Below are 16,988 nucleotides of genomic sequence, written 5' to 3'. Positions count from 1 at the left end.
TGGAGTACATACCTAATGATAGTAACTTTGTTCAAAGAGTATGACTATTTTAGTTACTTTTTCAAAAAATTTAATTCCAAATTGCTATCTAGGATGATCACACAATTTCACACTCCACTAACTCTGTGCTATTGTGCCTTTTGCCCTGTATTTTAATGACAGTCCGATATCCCATATAGTGTCCAAAGTAGCTTCTATGGGATTGTTAATTTTGCACATAGTCACTAATGAGAATGGCAATTTTTCAATTTCATATTAATCCTCAAATTAAGAGTTGTTTACATCACTTCATTTCTGTGCAACAAAACTTACTAAAAACAAGATAACAGGGAAGGTGGGAAAACTAATTTGTTTTGGAATGTGTTATCTATAACTTTTGATAGACCCTTTGTTTTACACTTTTCTCAAACTCTCCATGATGAATTGGTTTCATTAGCCCTAAAATAAGCTGTTTTTCTTTTCTTTTCTTTTTGTTCCTAGCTGTATGTAACAGCATCTCAAACCCAGTCACCAAGGAAATCCTCTTTGAGTTCATTGACAGATGTATGATAGCTTCTCAAGGACAACCTCGCAAGCATCATCTGGACCCAGACACAGAGCTCATGCCTCCTCCACCTCCCAAAAAACCACGTCCTGGCATCTAATTTCAGAGTTTATAAAGAAATAAGTGGGGAGAAACCTGATCTTACTTTGCAGTTTTGTAGCCAGAGGAAGTAAAAAGAGGTGGACTTTATATTTGAGAGGAGGGAGGAAATAATAACAACAAAAATCTGTATTGTAGCTTTCCTGTAAATGTTTGATGCATTTTCTCCAGTGCTACAATGCATCATAGACTTGAACATTCTCTTTTTACTTGATAAACACAAGTTAACCTTGTAAAATCTGAAGTTTGAATTATCCAAAGTTTTAGTTAAGATTAGAATCAATGGAAAGAGGCCTTGTTTATATATGGATCACTTTCACCTTTAACTTATAATGTTACTAATCTGGAACTGTGAGAACAGGAAACACTGTATGTTTAGAGGATTTCTTTCAAAAATAGTAGTTACAAACTTTTCCTTTTTTATGTGATGGAGTTAAGTCTCATTTATCATAGATTTCCAACATTTCAGAGATTGATGTGCTTAAAATATAATAGAATTTTTTGAGTTTAATCCTAGCAAAATGAGTTTTACTCATTTAATACTTTTTTGTGGGAGGGAAATATTAAAAAAAAGTCAAACATTATTGTTATAATTAACATCCTTTCTAAAGGAAACCTGTTGGGTATTTTTTATCTGTTTCTCTTATTTGAACTCTTATATCTATGTCTAAGGTGCCAGTTCTAGCTTTGCTTTTTAAGCTTCTCCATAGAAAGTGAGCACACACCAAATCCCTGGATGTAGCTCTCTCATATGAAATTATTTCTAATGGCAGGGCTACTTCAGCTTAACCCTCCACAGTGACAACATGTTGTAAATGACATTAAGACACACAACTCACTGTGATATGCAAGAGTGATAACCAATACAAGTGATCTTGTGTTAGTTTCCCTGAACAAAACAGCAAAGGAAATGCAAGTACTTCTGTGATTAGAAAGTAATGTCAGTTGAATAGAATACAATCGTGGGAAAATGGTTTCCCTCTGTTATATAAAAGCAGAGGCAAACATTCGATGTTCATTGGAGCTAAACATCAAGAAAACTAAGACATTTATTTTCATAATCAATGTTGGCTGTCCTATACCAGTGACATTATGCTTGTCATACCAAATGATCCTAGTAACAAATAAATTGATGTTTGTACTTGGGAAAAATCATCGAATGCTCTTCCATATTCTGATTGAAGAGCTTTATTTTGATTGGCATATAAAGAAATTGTTCTAAGATAAACCCAATTAACAACCAGTATATTTTAAGAAGTTTAGATTTTAAAGGTTTTCTGTACATGTATTAAGAAAGAATCTTCATGGACCAGGTTTATATGTGCATTACTGTTCAGGGGGTAATGTATGTCTTTCAAAATATACCTGCATAGGAAAATTCCTAATGGGTTATCTGGTCTGATTACTTGACGGAATTTGATCTGCCAGGATTCAGTTGGTTATTACCAAAAAAATATGTTTCTATTCATATGGATTTTAATGTTTCTAAACAAAATTTTCTCTTGTATTGATTTTTCTATATGAAACACTAGAGTCATACTTCATGAAGGTGTTTTTATTTGTTCTACTGTATTATATAATATGTATTGTGAATTCATCCCCATTGCCATTTTTGTGTTCCTTTCCTGGTGACTTTGTGTATATTAGGACACTGAACACTTTAAATTAGCTGCTTACTGAAGTGATAGCTGAGAAGAAGAAAATACTTGTGTTTCCATAATATCTTTTATACAAGGTAAAATATGGGGAATTGCCTATGCAAGGTTGCAAAATTGATTCTTTCCCATGCTAATAAGCCTTACAAAATTTGATGCAAAAATCCTATGCAACCCTGAGAGTTACTCATGCATCAATGGAAGCAGTGGCTTCCTTTTGTCTAACATATAGGTTTCTTACCAGACTACATAAAATACAACATTTTTGTGAAGAGAATTTACAATTTACTTTTGTCAATTATCTTTAATATAGCTAAAATGTCTATGGTAATTGTAACCTTTTAAATGAGTTATGTGAAAAGAACGTCTCCTCTTTAATACATTCAGATAATTTTCTCTCCTTGACTGTATGCATTTCAGCAGAACCTTTCCTAATTTATCCTGTCTATTTTTTTAACTGCAGTGCAGTTTAACAGCCTGTCTTCCAACTCTATCCTGTTTAGTTCCTGAGTGCATTCGCTACTGTCCTCTACATCTTTAAAAGTAATCTAGGAGTAAACTAGAAAATTAAATTCCCAATAAAATCCTAAAGCCAGACTTTAGTACAGCCAAAAGGAAGAGCTGATATGCTCTTCCCATTTCTTCCCACTTCACACCATGTAAATTCTGGGACTAATTTTGTAAACAATATTAAGAAACTCAGTTCTTAAAACAGAGAATGTGAAGCCCTCTGATTTGTGTCTTGGAAAAGGTGTGTTATGATTGTCAATTTTTGCATATATCATTTACTTTCAATTAAGTGCTCAGAAAATGTTAGGAAATTTCTCCTAAAATTGTGTATCAAAGAGTATTTTAATAAAGCTACTGGTTTAAAATAATGGAAGCTCACTTGCTTTGTAATACTGGTGAGCATTTGTTAGCACCTTGATGTCTGGAGGTGATTTTTCCTCGCACTCATCCCCATTGCTGGCAATGGGTTGTGCTGCTACCAGCCACACTCCAGCTTTTCAGAGATTTGCCATCTAGGCTAGAGAGCCCACACGTGTTCTCTCTCAGAACCACAGCCTTTAAAGTCAGGAAAAAATTATGAAGGTTGCTCTTGCTACTGTTGGAAAAGAATAAAGCGGGGAAAAGCAGACAATTTTTATGATGCATTAAGCATTTATGTTTTTTTGTTATCATCGTAGCATTCTACTGTATGAAAAACAAGAATTCTGTTACATGTTATTTTTTTAAATGCATTTGAATTTTGACAGAATACCTAGCAATAAATGTTCTGGAATGATAAAATTATGGACAACCAAAAAACCCATCTTGTGTTGATTGAATTTTTGTATCTATATTTTCCATCTTGAAGCTGCTGTAAATAGTGAATTACATGAAGTTCTGAAGGTAAAGTTCTCCCAAACCAAAAGAATCCATGGGAGAGGGGCAGCTAGATGGCGCAGTGGATAGAGCACTGGCCCTGGAGTCAGGAGTACCTGAGTTCAAATTTGGCCTCAAACACTTAATAATTACCTAGCTGTGTGGCCTTGGGCAAGCCACTTAACCCCATTGCCTTGCAAAAACTAAAAAAAACCTAAAAAAAAAGAGAATCCGTGGGAGAAACGAAGGGTCCCTGGATGCTGATAGTATAGGAAGAGGTCATACCTCAGAGACTGCTCCTGGTCCCTATGAATCATATCCCTTTACTTGGGGAAGTAGGGAAGAGGTAGTCTAGACTTTTGATTTCTATCTGAGGAACTCCTATGTGAAGATTCCCTTTAAAAATACAGATCAGCAATCAGCAATTTCTACTCTTCCAAGATCTGCCAGGGCCCTGAGAGATTCCATGACTCATTCAGGGTGATATAAGCCATTAATGTGAAAGTTGAGACTTGAATTAAAGTGGTCCTGGCTTATAAACCTGCTTTCCCTCTACAATTCTATTTTAGCAGCCTCTTATTTGTGAAGAAAGAATCTTGATGCCACATAATAACTTTGTAGCTATATTGTATAAGACATGCATGAGAAAGATGAAAGATTTGTCAGTTCTTTGAAAGTCTGGGACTCCCTTTAGGAATTAGGACAGGAGGTATGAAAGAGTTGGTTTGTTTTCCCAATATTTTATTTATTTACTTTTCCAACTACATGGAGCAGTAGTTTTAAACAAACATTTTTTTACAAGGTTTTGAGTTTTACATTTTTCTTCTTCCTTCTCCCTGACAGAAAGCAACCCAACACAGACCATACATGTATAATTTTGCTAAAGATAGATCCATGTTATAGTTGTGAGAGAAGAATCAAATCAAAATGGAGAAAAAAACACAATACCTAAGGTAACTTTTAAAAATTGAAGTTAGTAAGTTTTTGGTCTGTATTTAAATTCCACAGTTCCTTCTCTGGGTATGGTGATTATTGTACTGGTGAGATAAACAAGTCTATCATGGTCAATCATAGCCCAATGTTGCTGTTAATGTGTATAATGTTCTTCTGGTTTTGCTCATTTCATTCAACATCAGTTCTAAGTCTTTCCAGGCTATTCTGAAGTTCTCTCCCTTGTGATTTCTTTTAGAACTATAGTGTTCCATCGCATTCATATACTACATTTGTTCAGCCATTTGCTTCAATTTCCAATTTTTTGCCACTACAGAAAGAGTTGCTATAAATATTTTTATACATGTGAGTTTTTTGTCTTTTTTTTTATCTCTTTGGGAGACAGACCTAGTAAGTGATATTGCTAGGTCAAAAGTTATGCACAGTTTTATTGCCCTTTGGGTGTAATACCTAATTGCACTCCCGAAAGGTTGGATCTGTTCACAACTTCATGAACAATGTATTTATGTTAAAGAGTTTCTTGTTGGTCAACCCTTGGAGTTCATTGTAGAGTTGTTATTGTCCTTATCAATTTATTCTCACATCTGTATCATCATTTTACACTAGCTAGCCTTGTATTGCTTATAGAAGCCACCATTTCCTAAAAGAATCTGTTCAGGAGCCAGCCCAGGAGCTCTTACAGCTCTTAGAATTGTGTTTTATCCATTCTTGTCTTTTGCATCAAAAATGACTGTTTTCAAGGGAAGCTTCCCAAAAGAGAGGCATTTTGAAAATGGTCCTGGTCTCTTCCCTCTTTCATTTTGCTCCAGGAAAAAAGATAGCAGGGAATTAACTCCCAATTTTTGTTTTTCATCCTTACTCCAGTTTCTCAGGGTGGTTCCTTTGTGCATATCATATCTCAGTAAAAAAGACCATTTTGATCCTGCTTTCATCCTCACACAGAAATTCTAAAGTTTCCTAAAAAATCTTTTAGTAGTTTCTTAAAACTTTTCAGTCACTAATGCCTTGTTGGTGGAGCTGTGAACTCATCCAACCTTTCTAGAGACCAATTTGGAATTATGCCCAAAGGGCAACAAAAATGTGCATACCCTTTGATCCAGCATGATCCACTACTGGGTCTATACCCTGAAGAGATTATGAAAAAAGGTAAAAATATCACTCATAGCAGCCCTGTTTGTGGTGGCAAAGAAATGGAAATTAAGTAAATGTTCTTCAATTGAGGAATGGCTTAACAAGCTGTGGTATGTGTGTGTGTGTATATATATATACACACATATGTCATGGAACACTATTGTTCTATTAGAAACCAGGAGGGATGGGAATTCAGGGAAGCCTGGAAGGATTTGCATGAACTGATGCTGAGGAGATGAGCAGAACTAGAAAAACATTATGCACCCTAAGAACAACATGGGGGTAATGATCAACCTTGATGGACTCACTCATTCCATCCGTGCAACAATCAGGACCAATTTTGGGTTATCTCCGATGGAGGATACCATCTGTATCCAGAGAAAGAATTGTGCAATTTGAACAAAGTTCACCTTCGATTTAGGGAGGAATAAAACATTATCTTATGTAATTTTGCTATCTCTTATCCTTTATTTTTCTTCCTTAAGGATATGATTTCTCATCACATTCAACCATGGGAACAATGTAAAGACCAACAGACTGCCTTCTGTGGGGGGGGGGGGGTGAGGGGAGGGAAGCAAGAATAGGGGGAAAAATTGTAAAACTCAAAAATAAATAAAATATTTCTTTTAAAAAAAAACAAAACTTTTTAGTCGGTGTTTTAAAATTCCAGGTACTTGGCACTTAGAATGAATTGATGCCTCTATCATTTGTATGATATTAAAGCATGTGAAAAGTATTTTTCCTATTACTTCTGAATGGTCTTAGCTGGATCTAAAGAAATTATAAATTTTATAGAATTGCTTCTCAGGAAGACTATTAGGGGAATACGATGTGTTCTTGTTTCAATGGATAAACACAATATATGTCCTGAAATATTGGGGAGCTGAAAGCTGCTCAAAGCCTTGGCCAAAATGCACAGCACCAGTGACACTTTATAGAAAACCTCCTAGATGAGCTAATAGACAATTGCACCTGTCTACACTGTTTCAGATCAGGAAAGGTCCTATGGAGGATTTTTAGTACCGTTCAAGTCATTCACCTTTCTTTAGCAAAGATTCTCCTCTTTTCAGAGAAGAGGAAACCACCATTACTAGTATGCGCACCCAGTATAAAATAGAAGATAATCTTTAGTACAGCAGTTCCTAAAATGTGGTCTGTAGACCCCTAAGGATCTTGAAAACCTTTTCATGGAGTCCTCGGAGTCAAAACCATTCATTTTAGTACTAAACCATTTAAAATATATTACTGTCTTTTCCATCTCATTATCTGTGTGATGCCAGATTTAGAAGACTTCAACCCATACAACATATCAACTGATTGAATGGCCAAGCAGATGAGAATCCTTTTCAGTCTTTTTCAGCCATGTCTGACTTTTCATTTGGAGTTTTCTTAGCTAAGATACTAGAGTATTTTACCATTTCCTTCTAGTCCATTTTTGCAGTTGAAGAAGCTGAGGTAAACAGGGTCAAGTAACATTCCCAGGATTACACAGCTAGTAGTCTAAGGTCAAATTTGAACTCAGGTCTTCCTGACTCCAATTCAGTCACTTTATCCATTGCACCACTTAGCAGAATACAATTTTGAGACTACCAGGATACTATAAAACAATAAACATAGCTGATCAAGTACTTATTATGCCTATGTGATTTGACTGTGACAGAATTTAGAAGGCTCATGCTCAAAAAAATACTGAAATGTAGGTAGTCACTATAATATATGTAGATTTACCATCCCTGCTTAGGAACAGAAGTCAATATTATTTGATTGGAAATGTTAGCTCCCTAAAGGCAGAGTCCACCCCTTCCTAATCATTGTTGTAACCCACAAATCAACAAATATTAGGTGCAAGGAGTTGTTATGAGTGTTCAGATAGAAGGATCAAAATTTACCAAAAGACTTTTCAGTTTTATTAGGGAGAGTTCAACCTGAAAACAAATAAATGTTCTTCTGATTATTGTAGACCAACAGAAATCCAAGAAAGATGGCAGATGATCATCTCTAGGTCAGTTTAAAGAGTAAGAGTACCTTTTGGTAGGGCTAGGGATTAGATCTAGCAAGACTTCATAGAAGTGACTTAAAAGAGAATAAAACTGATCATACCTTTTGGCCCAGTAATACCATTACTAGGTCTGTATCCCAAAGAGATCACAAAAAAAGGTTAAAAAATACACATGTAACAAAAATATTTATAGCAGCTCTTTTCACAATGACAAAGAATTGAAAATTGAGAGAATGCTGATCAATTGGGAAATGGCTAAACACCAGAGATAGTATGCATAGAATAAAGAGGTGAAAAATGGGTCCTATACATGTTAACGACCCAATGAGATAGAGCCCAATGTGTGAAAGAAAGTATTGTGAACTAGGACTTGAAGGGGAAGTTTGGAATTTGAAGACATTTAATGTTAATCCTAGTTTATCCTAGAGATAGTAGAGAGCCATTGGATGTTTTTAGTAGTAGGGAGCCATTGGATGTTTTTCAGTTAGAGGTAATATGTTCAGAGTTGTATCTTGGAAATAAGCCATGTGAAAGACAGATTGAAGATGGGAGAGACTAGTGGTAGGGACTAATTTGGAAGCTAATGTCTTAACCAAGAAGTAATAGGGAAGGCCTGAACTAAGGTAATTGGAGAAAGGAGGGAATAATAAGAAAAATAGGTATTTCTACATTTATTTTTTCATAGAGTACTTAACATACATTATTTAATTTAAATGTCCCAACAACCCTATGAAATAGATATTAGTATTTCCACATTACAGAAGAGGAGACAATCTCTTGAGAGGACTTCATTTGCAAGACCAGTTGCATTATCCATTGCATCATGCTGCAAGAAGTTAAAATAGATTTTGTAAGCCTTTACTAAGCACCTTCTATGTACACTCTTCTAGACTGGAAATACAAATACAAAATGAAAAAGTCTGTACCTTTGAGGATTTTACGTTCTTATGAAAGAAAATAAATAAGCAAGTGTAAGGTAATTTGAGGAGAGAATTCTAACAAAGGCTATGAGGAGAGTCTAAGAGGTCACACCTCAAATAAATCTTAAAGGATTATACTAGGGATAGGAAATGGTGTAATTCAGGGTTGGGGGAATCCCCATGCAGCCAAAGGTTGGAAATAAAATCCAGAGTCCCTGAGATAGAAAATATCCATTATGAAATAAATCCAGAAGAGTCTGAAAATGATTTAAATGATAAACTGAGTAGATTATATTTGTTTTTCTTGAAGTTTCAGTGAACCAAAGAAGTTTGACTGAGATGGAGATGGAGGTGACTGAAAGGATATAGATTCCCATCAAGAGAAACAGCAAAGCTGGGAGGAGGGACAGATTTAAAAGAGATGATGAATGTAATTTTGGATATGTTGAATTTGCTATGCCAGTCAGTGGAACATCCAGATGGAAATGTCAAACAAGCAATATGATATTCAGAGCTGAGTTTCAGTCTTCCCATATAAGATGAATGAATCAGCAAGCATTTAAAAAGTCCCTACTATAATCTCACCAAAAGAATGGGATGAGAGAGGAGAAAGTGCATGAAAGAGATCATTGCAGGAAAACAACTTGTAGGTTATAAGGGAAGAAACTAAATTGAATTGAACTGAATTCAGCTGGATTGAATTGGAGTCCAAGAGAAGAAAACCAGAAGAGAGCAAAATCACTGAAGCCAAAAGATGGAGAGAGACCCCAGAAGAAGGTCAATAGTATGTCACATTTTGCAGAAATGTCAAGGAACCGGTCAACAAGCATCTTCTAAGTCTTCATCTGTGAAATGAGCTAAAGAAAGAAATGGAAAACCACTCCAGTATCTTGGCAAAGAAAATCCCAAATGAGGTCATCAAGGGTCAGACACAACTGAAGCTACTGAACAACATAAAGGTACTATGCCAGATTCAAGGAAATGAATACTGAAAAAAAACTTTAGTAATTGGTGACTTTTAAGAGTAGTTTCTGCAAGGGTAGTAGGGTAGGAAACTAGAGTGAAGATGTTAAATAAATGAAATAAATGTAAAAGGAAGTGGACTCTGCTATTTCTGGGAATTCAACAGTGAAAGGACTGCAAGAAGGATAATGGCAGGATCAAAGGGAAGGCATTTTTTTAAGTAGGAGGGATTTGAGCATCTTTATAGACAGCAAGGGAAGTATCTAATCAGAAGAAAGGAATGGAAAGGAAATAAAAGGAATAATAGATAAAGCTTGACACTTGGCTCTCAAGGAAACCAGATAGGAATAGGGCCACAAATGCCTAGACAAGAAGAATCACCTGAGCCTGGAGCAATGGAAACCAGTGAAAACATACAAAGATTTCTGAGGTGTAATTTGAAATGGATATGCTGGAACCCAACCCCAAGGATTTGAGCATCACAATTAAAGTTTACTTGTGAGCATTTACATCTCAGAAATCAGATACCATTGCAAATCAGGATTTGATTTATTATTTTGTTGATTGTTTAGACAAAAGTGATGAAAATGTCACCAATTTAGGTAAAACATAAAGGGTGTGTTTTGTTGTACACTAAGAATTGTAAACATTTAATGGCATACCCTAGGTTGGGGAGAAAGATAAGAGCTCCCATCAGATGACTTCAATCTTGTTAATAAGGAAGAAGACAAGGGTATCTATAAAGAAATGGTATATTCCTGTCTATGCTTCCCTTGAGAATTGTGGTAACTGAGCATGATCCAAAGAGTATATGAAGATACACCAAACTCTTAGGCATTCACCCAGGAAGGAACAAAAGTAAATGAGGCAAATGGTTTGTTTATTTGAGACTTAATTGCAAATTTTGTAAAAATTTTTTTTATTAAAAACCACCTTTCATTTTATGGAATGAGGAAATAGGTCTCACATCACACAACTGGCAGAATAAAGACTAAATACACTGGCTGCTCTGATTTCCAGACTAGTGTACTTTCTCAATAGTACTTTGTATTATTCCTTTATACAGAGTATATACTCAATGAGTGTTCACTTAACAGGGATCAACGCTTGCTGGAGGCTTGTGGTTACAATCAGTAGCCTTCTGATATAAATGCTGATATAATTTCAACTGAAAGAGCTGAAGAGAAACCTAGTTAGTGTTAAAATAACTAAGGATGTAAATCTGGCTGGGCTGGGCAGATATGATACTACTGATGGTGCTACTTTAGTTTTTAATTTGGTTTTCCAAGGTAGTTTCCTTATTAAGACAAGATCCAAGGGGCGGCTAGGTGGCGTAGTGGATAAAGCACCCGCCTTGGAGTCAGGAGTACCTGGGTTTAAATCCGGTCTCAGACACTTAATAATTGCCTAGCTGTATGGCCTTGGGCAAGCCACTTAACCCTGTTTGCCTTGCAAAAAAAACTTAAAAAAAAAGACAAGAACCTACTGACTAGTAAGCATCAATACTGTCTCTTGTTCATCTAATCAATTAATTAGATTTTTTTATATATAGATTGATTTAATATGTATTTGATTAGTATGGGCTAGCTTTTCTAGGAATCTGATCATTGCTTAAGGCTTTTCTGTCTATCACGATATCTTCCAATGATACAAGACTCCGACATAATTAACCTCAAAGCTACAGTCCCAAACATTCAGTTTTGGAATTCATTGTGTGATTCTAGGGACAGCATATTTACCTTACTTATTAAGTTTGGGCAGGCTAAGTAATGAAGTGAGCAAGTACTGAAGCCTAAGCCAAGAAGAGTTGAGTTTAAATCCAATCTCATAAACTTAATATCTCATATTTAATTTCCTCATATATAAGATATGTAGCAACAACATCAAAAACTTAATTTATGGATCAAATGAGATAAAAGACCATGCTTTGCAAACTTAAAATGATATAGATATTGATATTATTAGGAGACCCTTTGAACTAAGTACAATCACAGCCATAGGTTAGAAAAGCAAACATATCTGAGACAGACATTTATTAAGAGTCTACTATGGGGGGGGGGGGGGGAGCGGAACCAAGATGGCGACAAGAAGGGATCAAGTCTTGGGAGCTCTCTGATAAAATTCATCAGCTAAGGACTCTAAACTTTCGAGAGACAGAACCCACGAAGGGACCCAGTGAAGCAGTTCTACTCAAGGTAACCTGGAAAAGAGCAGAAAGGCTCTGCTCCCTGGGATTGGAGAGTCGGCCTGCCAGAGGGGTGGCCCGCCAGAGCCAAAGAACTTCAGCCTCCCGGAGGCAGCCCCAGGGCTCTGGGAGTCTCAGCTCACAGCAGTGGGGGAGTCTTCTGAGCTGCACCCCGAGGAGCACCGGGCACAAAGTGGGGGAACAGCGGGGGCCCTCTGCCAGAGTGAGCACGTGGAGCACAGCCCTCAGGGCACACAGTGAGCAGCTTGGTCTTTCCTCAGCCCAGACCCAGAAACAGAAGCAGGCAGAGCCAGTAAGCAGGAGCCCCAGGGCATGAGCCTACTGAGCTGAGGGAGGGGAGTGAAAAGAGAGAGAGACTGCCTAGCTCTGTCCTCTGCCCCTGGAACAGGACTCTGGGGCTCTGACCACATTCAGAACCTGATTGCAGTCTAGGCCCCCCCATAGACCAGCAGGGCCCCCCCCACCTCAGCGCAGTGGCAGAGGGAGGTGCTTATGGTCATTCACAGACCAGGAGGGAGGACAGAGCCTCACACACTGAGACCCTTGTGGGAGTGTCCCAAAAGCTCAGAAAGCACCCAAAAAACAGGCTAAGGCTGTGAAAATGAGCAAGCAAAGAAAAAAAGGAATACTATTGAGAAATATTTTGCAAATGAGCCCAAGAAGGATCAAAATACTCAGTCTGAAGATGAGGAAGCACAAGCTCCTGCATCTAAAGACTCCAAGAAAAACAAATTGGGCTCAGGCTATGACAGAGCTCAAAAAAGACTTTGAAAATCGAATGAGGGAGCTGGAAGAAAAACTGGGAAAAGAAAGAGAGATGCAGGAAAAACATGAAAATGAAGTCAGCAGCTTAGTCAAGGAAATCCAAAAAAAATGCTGAAGAAAATAGCATGCTAAAAACCAGCTTAGGTCAAATGGATAAAACAGTTCAAAAAAGTTATTGAAGAATGCCTTAAAAATCAAAATTGGCCAGATGGAAAAAGAGATAAGAAAACTCTCTGAGGAGAACAAATCCTTCAGACAAAGAATAGAATTCAGGGAGATTGATGAATTTACAAGAAATCAGGAATCAATACTTCAAAACCAAAGAAATGAAAAATTAGAAGAAAATGTGAAATATTTCATTGAAAAAACAACGGATATGGAAAACAGACTTAGGAAAGATAATTTAAAAATTATTGGAATATCTGAAAATCATGATCAGGAAAAGAGCCTTGACATCATTTTCAAAGAATTATTACAGGAAAATTGCCCTGATATTCTAGAAGCAGAGGGCAAAATAGAAATGGAAAGAATCCACCGATCCCCCTGAGAAAGAGATCCCAAAAAACCAACCCCTAGGAATATTATAGCCAAGTTCCAGAACTCCCAAGTCAAAGAGAAAATATTACAAGCAGCCAGAAGGACACAGTTCAAATATCATGGAGCTGCAGTCAGGATCACACAGGACTTAGCAGCAACTACATTGGAAGCCCATAGGGCTTGGAATATAATATACCGGAAGGCAAAAGAGCTTAGAATGCAGCCAAGAATGAACTACCCAGGAAGGCTGAAAGTCCTCTTCCAGGAAAAAAAAAAGATGGACTTTCAATGAACAAGGGGAATTTCAAATGTTCCTTTTGGAATGGCCAGAGCTAAACAGAAGGTTTGATCTTCAGATACAGGACTCAGGTGAAGCATGGAGATTGGAGGAGAGGGGGGAAATAGGAGGGACTTAATGAGGATGAACTGCATGTATTCCTGCATAGAAAAATGACACTGATAATACTCATATGAACCTTCTCAGTTAATAGAGCAGGTAGAGAGAACTTTTATAGTTGAAGCACAAGAGAAAGCTAAATTCGAAGATAAAATATGGTGTAAAAATGGAGTCAATAGAAAAAAAGGGAAATGGAATGGGAGAAAGAAAAAGGAGAGGGGGAATAGTCCAAGATATTTCACATAATAAGATTTTTTTATTACAATGAGCTATTGCAATGATATGAAAGGCGGGAGGCAAGGGGGAATGAGGGAACCTTTGCTCTCATCAGAGATGGCTAGGAGAGGAAACAGCATATATACTCACTGGGGTATAGACATCTGGAGTAAGAAGGAGTGGGGAGCAGGGGGAAGGGGTGGGGATGTGAATAGAGGAGAGGATGGACCATGGGGGGCGAGTGGCCAGATATAACACATTTTCTTTCTTACTTCTTGCAAGGGGCTGGGATTGGAAGGCCTGCCCAGGACCATAGGGCCAGGTAGATTCTGGGCCTAAGGGGTGGTATGGGAGCTCAGGGCTTCTTGGCCCCAGGACCAGGGATCTGTCTGCTGCGCCATTCAGCGACCCTACAGCAGAGTCAGAATGAAAGGAGAGAGAAAATAGAGTACATGGTAGTGGAGAAATAAGAAAGTAGGGAGTTGCGATCAGCAATGGCAACAGTGGAAAAATATGGAAATACCTTTTGTGATGGACTTATCATGAAGAATGAGATCTACCCATGACAGAGTTGTTGGTGTTAGAACAAAAACTCAAGCACATTTTTTGTTATTATTATTTGGGGGGAGGGTGCAGGGCAAGTGGGTCTGGATGACCTGCCTGGGGCCACGTAGTGGGGTGATCTTTGGGTGTCTGGGGCCGAATTTGGACCCAGGTGCTCCTGGATCAAGGGCCAATGCTCTGTCTGCCACCCAGCCACCCCTACTATTATTACTATCTTATTTTATTTTGGGTCTTTTTTTCTTTTTCTTTTTTTTTTTTTGCAAGGCAGTGGGGATCGAGTGGCTTGCATGTCACATGGCTGGGTGATTGTTGGGTTTATGAGGCTGGATATGGACTCGTGTGCTCGTGGCTCCAGGGCTGGTGCTTCGTCCATTGCGCCACCTGCCCATACCTACAATTATTACTATTATTTTTTTTATTTTAATTTTTTTCTCTCCCCTTTACTTTTTTCACCCAAGCAAATCTATCTATATTCATAGGGGAGGAGGGGTATTTTGTTTACTGGTAAACAAGAATATTTTATTAATGTAAAAAAACATTTGTACAAAATGAGAATAAAAAATAAATGTAAATGTAAAAAAAAAAAGAGTAAACTATGTACCAAGACAAAGTGATAGTTCCTCACCTCAAGTTCCCTGAGGATTCAATTCAGAAATCTACAAATATGTACAAATAAATGCAGTAAATTGAACTGGAGATGGAAAAGGCAAACCACTCCCATTAATTTTACCAATAAAACTTTAAACAGGGTCAGAAAGATGCAAAGAAAAAGAATGAACAACAACAAAATGCAAAATATATAATAAATACAAGGTGTAAGTGACTATAGTGGATATTTAGAAATAAAAAGATATTGTTAATACCATTAAAAAGATATGCATAATAGAATTTCAGTTTCATGTGCAATCAGCTTTTTTTTATTATTTTTATACAAATACTTGTTTTATTCCATAATTTAAAAATAAAATAAATAAATGTGAAGAAAGTTTACAATCTAGGGAAACAATATAGACATATTTTTGTCTCTAACATCCATTTGTTGTACATAATAGGCATTTAATGTTTAGTTGAGTGAATAATAATAATGAATATGAAGCAGCATAGGTAGTATATGAACAGTGAAGATTGTAGGGAGTTGAGAGGAGGACAGGTCCTTTTTGCTGTGTTCACTTTTTTTGCAACCAAATGGAAGTCAGGTCTCTCAACCCAACCTCTTTGTATTCATCTTTTCCAAAGTAACTTTCAAAGGAAGCAAAGGACTGAGATGCAAACTTGGAACATTTCTCAAAAGTCACTTGTTTGATTGGTGGCTTGTGCTCCCATTCTAAAATGAGTTTCTAAATTTCCAGAATGGAAATTTTAAAATTACTCCTGAGGCTAGCTAGATGGTGCAGTGGATGGAGCACTGGACTGGGAATCAGGAAGGCATCTTTCTAATTTTGAATGTGTCCTCAGACAGTTAATAATTATATGACCCTGAGCAAGTTAACCTAACTTTGTTTGCCTCAGTTTCCTTATTTGTAAAATGAGCTGGAAAAGAAAATTGCAAATCACTCTAGGATTTATGCCACAATAACTCCAAATATGATTTTCAAGAAGTCAGACACACAAAGGATATGAAAAGGCAATTCTCAGATGAAGAAATTCAAGCTATCTCTAGTTATATGGAACAAATGCTCTAAATCATTATTGATTAGAAAAATAAAAACTAAAACAATTCTGATGTACCACTTCACACCTATCAGGTTTGCTGTTATGACTGAAAAGGAAAAAGATCAATGTTGGAAGGGATGTGGGAAAACTGGGACACCTACACATTGTTGGTGGTGTTGGGAATTAATCCAACCTGTCTGGAGAACAATTTGTAATTATGCCCAAAGGGCAATAAAACAGTGTATACCCTTTAATTCAGCAATACCTCTATTAAGTCTGTATCCCAAAGAGAGCACAAAAAAAGGGTAAAAAAATTCACATATACAGAAATATTCCTAGTAACTCTTTTTGTAAGGGACAAAGAATTGGAAATTGAGTGAATGTCTATCAATTTGAGGAATGGTTGAACAAATTGTAGTATATGAATGTGATGGAACACTATGGTTCTATAAGAAATCATGAGGGACAGGACTTTAGAATAACCTGGAAAGATTTGCAAGATCTGATGATGCTGAGTGAAACGAGCAGAACCAGAGGAACGTTATACACACTAACCTCAACATAGGGTAATGATCAGCTATGATGGACTTGATCATTTCAATAATCAAAGACAAGGAACTGTGGAGTTTAAATTCAGACCAGAGTTTACTATCTTCAATTATTTTTAAAAATTGCCTTAGGAATTGTCACTTTTTCTCTCCATTTTTTCTTCTGTTTGGATGGGATTCAAGGCTATTAATATGGATCTATGTTTAGCATGGTTATAGATATAGAGCCTGTATTATATTACTTTCTGTCAGGGGAGGGGGAGAGAAGGGAGAGAGAAAAATATAAAAAACTGATTATTAAGAACTATCATTAGATATAGTTGGGAAAATAAATAAATGAAAGAAAAAAAGTCAGACACAACTAAAATGACTGAAAAGAAGCAGTAATAATTGCATGGTAGTAGTATTTTAGCCGGTTGTTTCTTCAGTGAACTTTCATATTGTCCATTTCCAGGGAGAGAGTTTATAGACCTAA

The 16,988-nt window shown here is 36.9% G+C and overlaps 1 protein-coding gene across 1 annotated transcript in view; it reads left to right on the top strand.

Annotated features, from left to right (window-relative positions):
- Nucleotides 1-6,289, top strand: part of RNGTT (RNA guanylyltransferase and 5'-phosphatase) — a 403,735-nt gene extending 397,446 nt beyond the window's left edge. Inside the window, exon 16 of the mRNA XM_074187132.1 lies at nt 481-6,289. Within this exon, the coding sequence (XP_074043233.1) occupies nt 481-644 (164 nt within the window). The 3' untranslated portion in view covers nt 645-6,289. The remainder of the gene's footprint in view (nt 1-480) is intronic.
- Nucleotides 6,290-16,988: the final 10,699 nt, after the last annotated feature.

Source organism: Macrotis lagotis, chromosome 5 (genome assembly GCF_037893015.1).
Source record: "Macrotis lagotis isolate mMagLag1 chromosome 5, bilby.v1.9.chrom.fasta, whole genome shotgun sequence".
In the NCBI taxonomy this organism is placed as follows: Eukaryota; Metazoa; Chordata; class Mammalia; order Peramelemorphia; family Peramelidae; genus Macrotis; species Macrotis lagotis.
The sequence above is the reverse complement of the archived record's forward strand: the minus strand, read 5'-3'. Positions and strand labels throughout refer to the sequence as shown.